At 44.2% G+C, this 8,615-nt stretch overlaps 1 protein-coding gene across 1 annotated transcript in view; it reads right to left on the bottom strand.

Moving 5' to 3' along the window:
- Window positions 1-8,615, bottom strand: part of bcat1 (branched chain amino-acid transaminase 1, cytosolic) — a 72,630-nt gene that overhangs the window by 40,400 nt on the left and 23,615 nt on the right. The window contains exon 3 of the mRNA XM_043713391.1: window positions 3,166-3,366. Within this exon, the coding sequence (XP_043569326.1) occupies window positions 3,166-3,366 (201 nt within the window). The remainder of the gene's footprint in view (window positions 1-3,165; window positions 3,367-8,615) is intronic.

The raw sequence follows: 8,615 nt of genomic DNA, 5'->3' as shown, positions 1-8,615 counted from the left end.
CTCTAGGATGTAGCCCATCGGGGCCAGGAGATTTGTCAATTTTAAGACCTTTTAGCTTTTCTAGCACTTTCTCTTTTGTAATGGCAACCATACTCAACTCAGCCCCCTGACTCCCTTTAACTGTTGGGATATTACTCATGTCTTCCACTGTGAAGACTGACGCAAAGTATTTATTAAGTTCTCCTGCTATTTCCTTATCTCCCATCACTAGGCTTCCAGCATCAGTTTGAAGTGGCCCAATGTCTACTTTTGCCTGTCGTTTGTTTCTTATGTATTGAAAGAAACTTATGTATTGAAAGAAACTTTTACTATCATTTCTAATATTACTGGCTAGCCTACCTTCATATTGCAGTGTCATGCAACTGAAATGATACATTGAACAAACCTAGATTGCTATTAAGTCTTTTATCTTTTAGAATGGTTTGCAGATTTCAGTTCATTACTATACAAGTCCTAGAACGTCTTTTAAGTTTTTGCCACAGGTGCCATTTCTGCGTTTGAAGAACGTAGGCAGGACCCTAGTCATGAGTCCAGCCTAATTTCTCATCCACATTCTTTCAATTGTGCTGCACTCTTGCAATGTCTGAGAAGAACCACAAGAGGATGATGGAGACCACCTCCTGGTGAAATATCATGGTCTCGGGTACAAGTTGAGAGCAGCAGCAGCTTGTTGTCATTAGGCAACAACCTGCAATAACTGTAAAACCTTTTAGAATCACACATTCTCCAAAAATATGACACTGCAACTTAACACAACCTCTATATTATAATATTAACAGGTTTTAGTTTTTAACTAGCAACCTCATGTTAACAATTTAATCAAATCTTCCCGATATGTGATGCAATAAGTACAATTCCTCCTACGTAATATGTAATGGCTTTGTTTAATTCACCTTGATTTGCGAATGTTTGGCATTTATATTCATTTCACATACTTTAGGTTTTCACAGATCACATTTAACTTCCCAAATAAGTTCAGTGGGAAGTACTTTCATCTCAAAATCAGGAACGCAAATATTAAAGCCAAAATGACACTCTTGTGTGGCGCTGAGGGAGTGCTGCACTACTGGAGGTGCTGAGTTTTAGACGAGGTGTTACATTGAGGCCTCTCAGACAGATATGAAAGATTTCCTAATTACCGGTCGAAGAACAGTGAGGCAGGGGCCCCGATGCTGTTCCCCAAATAACAATTGTCCATTAACTAAATAGCAGCAAAACATATCACTCGATCATTTATTTCACTGCTGTGTGTGACATCATCTGTGTGCAAGTTGGCTTCCAGCAAGCCAATGACTGGGTTAACAGGATGTTCTCCTTTATTACAAGAAGAATTGAACATACTAGTAAGGACATTCTTTCGGGAGCCGGTACACATACACAATAGGATGAATGGCCTCCTTCAGAACGGCAAAATTCCATGACTCTATATTACGCTTCAGTTATTAGGGAAGACACTTCAGAATACGGTGTGCAGTTTGGCATCCTTGTTTAAGAAAGGATGTAAATGCATTGGAGGTGGCTCAAAGGAAGTTTACCAGATTGAAACCTGGAATGATGAGAAACCTTAGAACCAAACACTGGACATGCTGGGCTTATTTTCACTACAGTTGTGAAGATCAAGACAATTTGACGACCTCGTGGCATTATCGTTGGACTGTCAATCCAGAGACCTAGATAATGTTCTGGGGACCCAAGTTTGAATTCTGCCATAGCTGAATGTGGAAGCTAAGTTCAATTTTTTTAATATAAATCAGGAATTAAGAATCCACTGATGACCATGAATCTGTTGTCGATTGTTGGAATAGCCCATCCGGTTCATTAATTTCCTTCAGGGAAGGAGGTGGGGTTAGGCAGATTCTTATAAGGCAAGGGAATTGTTAAGGATTATCGGGGATAAACGGGAATGTCGAATTCAAAGCATAAATTGATCAGCCGTGTTCTTATTGAATGGTGGATTTGAGCCTACTCCTTCTGGACACAGATCAGAGGCTACCACTGCCAAGGTGTTCCAGTTAAATGGATCACTCAGGTTCTCTGGGACTCTGTCCTCGTAATTCTGTTATTTAGCTCCCACTCCTCACCTACTCCCCAATGGCCCATCCATGCCAATCCATATCGTCATCCACCTCTAATGGCTCCTCATACCCCACAAGCCAATCAGTTCTCTTTATGATCCCACCAATGGTCCTTCATGGTTCCACAATTACCCATACATCTCTTCCTCTCCCTGACATCCTCCATGTCAACTCATTGCACTTTGATGTCCATGCATCAGATACGCACTCTGTACAAAACCAGTAAACCCTACAATAGCAATGACATGTGTGGGAATGTTTAAAAAAAAGCCATTCATAACGCCCTTCAAAAACTTGTCACATGTAAACTCAACTAGACCTTTAAAGTACCAATGGCAGAAATAATAAACAGTTGGCAGTGATTTATATCAATAACCATTCAGCCAGTGACAAGATAAATCACAGAGGCAAACCTATAAATCAAGCAACCAACTGCTCGCTGGTTCAATAAAGTAATGGGAGACAAAACTGCTCAGTTGCGGCCCCACCCAATGTCTCTGGCAAGAGCACCATGCAAGCATCAACATGTCAATCCTCAAATACCTTGGCCTGTTCGCTGATGGCAACAGACTGAGGATTATAGAGTTACCACGACACCTAAAACCTTAAAGGATCTCACGCAAAGTGTCAAGAAAACCATTCGAATGCAAGAAAGAAATTTAAACTTGAATTACTAGGACATTCTGTGCCTTCAGAGCATTTTCAAATTAATGACATAATCGGGATTCCCCAGGCAAATGTGGCAGCAAAGTTTGTGCAAAGCAATAACCCCCCCAACACACACAAAACCGCGAATGGCCAAATCTTAGCTACAGGTTAAATATTGTCTGGAGATGCTTCTCTTCAAAATGCTGGCGTACCGTCTTCAACTTGAGAAGGCAGACAGGGCCTGAGCTAAAGATCGCTTACAAAAAATGACACGTCTGACAGGACAGAGGTCCCTCAGTACTGAAGGGAGTTGGGGGTGGGCGATGGGGCAGGGGGTGAGGTGTCAGGTTGCTGCATTCAATTCCTTCTGTCTGAACATTCAAGCCAAGCCCCACGGCTAACGCCGAACCCAAAAATGCAAATCTCCCTTACATCATCTCACCTCCACTGAGTAATGTAGAGCTGACACTGCAGGGTGCAGTGAGAGGTTCTGCAGTGGTTTAATCTGTGGCCTCTCCCAGCCTCTTGCGGCCGTCCACTGAATCATCAACATGTGGTCGCTGAATGAAGTCCCGAACACAAGCTGGTTCGGGTCTGGCTTCTTGGCTGACGTCTGGACCATTTCAATCTGCAGATCTGCCGCCTTAATGGAAAAAGAAGCAGAAAAATATATTCAGGGTGAGGTTCAGATCTCCTACAACAATCAGGACGCAGGATTTTACCTGAAATTTAACCCAGCAACAGGCTATTCGACCGGGTACAACTTTCATTTCGTAAAGCCATCATAGGTGCTAAAAGGCAATGCCAAACTAAGCTTGAGACCCAGACCAACCACACGGAAACCGGCAAGGCTTACACGACATGACGAGCTACAAAGTTAAATTAAATAGAATCACGGGTAGCAGTACACCCCTACCCAACGAGCTCAATGCATTCTACACTCACTTTGAACAGAAGGTCAGTGAAATGGTGTCACCTATCCCAACAGTCTCGGATCTACCTGCACCCACAGTCAACTCCACAGATGTTACATCGGCCTTCTTGAGAGTGAACCCACGGAAAGTGACTGACCCAGACGGAGTCTCTGGCTGTGCAGTCAGATCCCGCGCGGACCAGTTGGTGGGAGTATTTGCTGACATCTTTAACCTCTCCTTCCTCTGATCTGAAGTCCCCACTGCGTCAAGAAGACCACCATCATCCTGGTACCAATAAAAAACCTCATACAGCGTGCCATAATAACTACCATCCAGCAGCTCTGACCTTCATCATTATGAAGTGCTTCCAGAGATTAGTCATGGTTCTTATCAACTCCAGCCTCCCAGCCTGTAATTTCCCTACCAATACAACGGCTCCACAGCAGACATCATCTGCCTGGCCTTCTACTCATCCCTGGAACATCTGGATAACAAGGATCAGGAGGGGAGAAAGTGAGGACTGAAGGTGCTGGAGATCAGAGTCACAATGCATGGTGCTGGAAGAGCACAGCAGGTCAAGCAGCATCCGAGGAGCAGGAGAGCTGACGTTTCAGGCATGAGCGCTTCATCAGGAATGCAGAGGGGTCCTAAGGGGGCTGAGAAATAAATAGGAGGCAGTTCATCAACTTCACAAACATCTTTCACCCAGACCTCAAGTTCACTTGGATGACCTCGGACATGTCCCTCCCCTTTCTGAACCTCTCCATCTCCAAACTCCAAGACCTAGGTCTCAGCTTCTTCCTCTGTAACTGGATCCTCAACATCCTGACCCATAGACCGCAATCAGTAAAAATAGAAGACAACACACCTCCTCCACTATAATCCTCAACACACATGCCCCACAAGGCGGTGTACTCAGCCTCCTACTATACTTCTTACTGGCCTCACAGTTGTGAGTCTAACTCTGCCCCAACTCCATTTACAAGTTTGCTACGATACCACCAGAGTGGGTTGTATCTCAGAGTACGATGAGACAGAGCACTCGAAAGAGATTGAATGTTTGGCAGCACGGTTTAAAGTCAACAATCTCTCTATCAATGTCAGCAAAACGAGGGAGCTAGTCATTGACTTCAGGAAGCAGAGTGGAAGGCATGCTCCTGTCTGTATCAATGGTGCTGAGGTGGAGATGGTTGAAAGTGTAAAGTTCCTGGGAGTGACGATCAACAACAATCTGTCTGGTCCACCCACGGTGGGGCAATGATCAAGAAAGCATACCAATGCCTCTACTTCATCAAGAAGCTAAGGAAATTCAGCATGTCCACAATGACTCTTACTAATTTTCAAAGATGCATGATAAAAAATATCCTGTCTGGATGCTTCACAGCTTGGTACAGTAACTGCTCTGCCCAAGTCCGCAAGAAACTACACAGAGTCATGAACACAGCCCCGTTCATCATGCAAACCAGCTCCCATCCATTGACTCCATTTATACTTCCCGCAGCCTCAGGAAAGCAAGCAACGTAATCAAGGACCCCTCCCACCCTGATTATACTTTCCTCCATCTTCTTCCATCCAGCAGAAGATATAAAAGTTTGAAAACACATACAAAGAGATTCAAGAATAGTTTCTTCCCTGCTGTTATCAGACATTGGAATGGACCTCTCAAATGTTAATTCTAGTTTCTCTCTCTCTCTCTCTCTCTCTCTCTCTCTCTCTCCACCTTCTCTGCGGCTGTAACACTGTATTCAGCATTTAGTTCTGCTACCCTGATGCACTTTGTATGGTATGATCTGCCTATACAGCATAAAATGACATTTTTCACTGTATCTTGCTACATGTAACAACAATAGATCGAATCAATCAGAAAAGTTGTTAGAGTTCTTTGATGAAGTGACCAGGAAGGTTGATGAGGGCAGTGCAGCAGGTGTAGTCTATATGGATTTCAGTAAGGCCTTTGATAAAGTTCCCATGGTAGGCTGCTCTCAAAGGTTAGATCGTATGGAATCCAGAGAGAGCAGGCAAATCAATTACACAGTTAGCTTGATGGTAAGAAGTGGAGGGTATTAGTGAAAGGTTGCGTATTGGACTGGAGGCCTGTGACTCGTGGAGTGCCTCAGGGTCTGTGCTGGGCTCATTACTGTTTGGTATCTATATCAATGATTTGGAAGAGAATCTACAAGGCATGATTAGTAAGTTTGCTGATGACACTGAAATACGTGGTATCGTAGACAGTGATGAAGGTTATCAGAAATTGCAGCAGGACCTTAGTCAGCTGGGAATGTGGGCCGAGAAATGGCAAAGGGAGTTTAATATGGATACGTGTGAGGTCTTGCACTTTGGAAAGTCAAATCAAGGCAGAAGTTTCATGTTGAATGGTACGGCCTTAGTGAAAGAGTGGGATTTGGAATTTAGGTTTACGGCTCTCTGAAAGCCGAGACACAGGTAGACAGGGCAGTGAAGAAGGCTTTTGGCTCACTGGCCTTCGTCAGTCAGGGCATTGAGTATAGAAGTTGGGAAGTTATGTTAAAGAATTATACAGGACATAGCTGAGGCCGCACTTAGAGTATTGTGTTCAGTTTTGGTCATCTTGCTATAGGAAGGATGTTATTAAACTGGAAGGAGTGCAGAAGAAATTTACAAGGATGTTGCCTGGACTCAATAAGATGGGTTAAAGGGGGAAGTTGGACAAGCTAGGACATTTTTTTAAAATGGGGACTCATGGGGGAGCTTATAGAGGTGCATAACATCAAGGTAAGCCTGGATAGAGTGAATGTACTCAGTCTTTTTCCCAGAGTTGGGGAATCGAGGATTAGAGGGCATCAGTTTAAGGTTAGAGGGGAAAGAATAGAAGAGAACCTGAGGGACAACATTTTTTACACAGAGGGTGGTACGCATATGGAATGAGCTGCCAGCAGAAGGGGTTGATGCGGGTACATTGAAAATATTTAAAAGGCATTTGGACAAATATATGGACAAGAAATGATTAGAAGGATATGGGCCAAGTTACAGAGAAATAGGGTTAGCGTGGATGTACATTTTGGTTGACATAGACCAGTTTGGGCCAAATGGCCTGTCTCCATGCTGTAGAATTCTATGACTCTAACTGGTTGGTGTCAGTATTTCAACTCCAGCCAGCCACTTCTGACTCTATCTTAACATCCTGCCTCCATTTGTTATCTTCCACTTTGCGTTTGAATCAAACTCTCCATTAATTACAGCAATGCTATCTGTCCCACGTGGTCATGGGCTCCACATTTCTACCACTCTCTGTGTAAATTATCTTCTATCTACAGTATTGGCTAAGAACCTTTGAGCCTAGGCTCCCCGAGAAGCAGAAGGAGTTTCTCCACCGATCTCTTATCAAATCCCTCCATTGCTGTTAAGGCCTTGGTCAGGTCTCCTCCATATTTCCTTACCATTCCTACCTCTCAATTCTGACAGTATTCCTGTAAAAGCTTCAGGTTACCTTTGATCACAAGGGCAAATCATGAGCTGTTGTGTTAGGGAATGGTTTTGCAAGGGTTAATGTTGAAGACGCATTCATCTCCATTCTAGGCTAATGTCTATGGGCTCTGAGTGGAGATACATCAGAGCAGCTGACGACCATGTCATGTGAAGATGGATATGCACAGGTCTCCCACCAGTCTGAGTAACAATGCCTAACTTCCCAACGTCCATTTCTTCTAACCAATCTGTTTAGATGTGTTATAACACACTTCTGGATTAGATGGGACTTGAATCCAGGTCTTCTGTCCAAGAGGTAGCAAGACTACCACTGCATCCTCAATGTCCCAGTATAACTTGTATCTAGTGTCTATCATGCAATAAAATACTGCTTGATTAAGGCACAAGCCTCCTGTCATTAAGATTCACTTACGGTTTTCCCTTCCCACTGTCAACCAAGTTGGACTTTAAACCCAATCAACAAAAGAGGACACTGGTAGCAAACTACCCTGACCACCAGCAAGTGATGGTTAACATCACGGCACAGGCAACAACTGCATATAACAAGTCAGTGTGCATTCCATCGCTGACCGTAGCAGCTGAGCGTCTAAGTGTTCATAGCTCATGAAACTGGGGGCACATATCCGAAACCCTGTGGATTGCTCTAGCCTCCAGTTATCAACTGATTAACTTAAACATTAATCAGTTGAGAGGTTAAAGTTATTTCCAAATAATGTGCAAATAGACGTCATACAGAAAAATATGTGAACCTGTCCAAAGAAAATCTACTGCGATACATCAGTTTGTCACATAAACAAGATTCACTAAATCATCAGGATGTTTCACAGAGGGATGTCATGTTCCCATCAGAAATAATTCCAACTTTGAAGCATATTTCCAACTTTGGTTCTACTTTGACTTGCATTAATTAATGATATTCCTCAGACCCCATGATCAATGTTGGAATCAATCTTCCACTCTATTCCCAATTATAACATTTTTTAAAAAATTCATTTCTGGAACATGCACATTCCTGGCTGGGCACGTCCCTGGGAGATATGATATCACCACGGAGTTAACCTGGCGCGACCTAGAGCAACTCAGACAATGGTCACGGCACCCAGGGGTACAGACAGGCTCAGCCATGGAAGCTGAAACCTCTGATAGGTTCCCTACCTCACTCTGGTCGTGGGAAGAGGGAGCAATTTCTAAAGCAGAGGGCATGACAGCTCAATATTTTGAGTGCGAGCGGCAGCGGAGAAAGAGTGGGAGCAGCGGAGGAAGTGACGAGGACCGGAGGGGCAGCCGGGAAGGAAAGCAGTGACCATATATATATGCAAGGCGGCTAAACCCGAGACTCTACTACTGTAGTGTCTCCCACCCGCCCTCCTCCTCTAACCTAGTTAATAAGTAGGAAGAGCGGGAGCGACGACCAGGGGACTGCCGGTAGTATATGTGGGCAGTGAACCCGAGACACTACACGTGTTGTGTCTCCCACCCCCTCCTCCCCCCCCTCCCCACCCCCTACCCCCCA

The sequence above is a fragment of the Chiloscyllium plagiosum genome, chromosome 23 (genome assembly GCF_004010195.1).
Source record: "Chiloscyllium plagiosum isolate BGI_BamShark_2017 chromosome 23, ASM401019v2, whole genome shotgun sequence".
Taxonomy (NCBI): Eukaryota; Metazoa; Chordata; class Chondrichthyes; order Orectolobiformes; family Hemiscylliidae; genus Chiloscyllium; species Chiloscyllium plagiosum.
The sequence above is the reverse complement of the archived record's forward strand: the minus strand, read 5'-3'. Positions and strand labels throughout refer to the sequence as shown.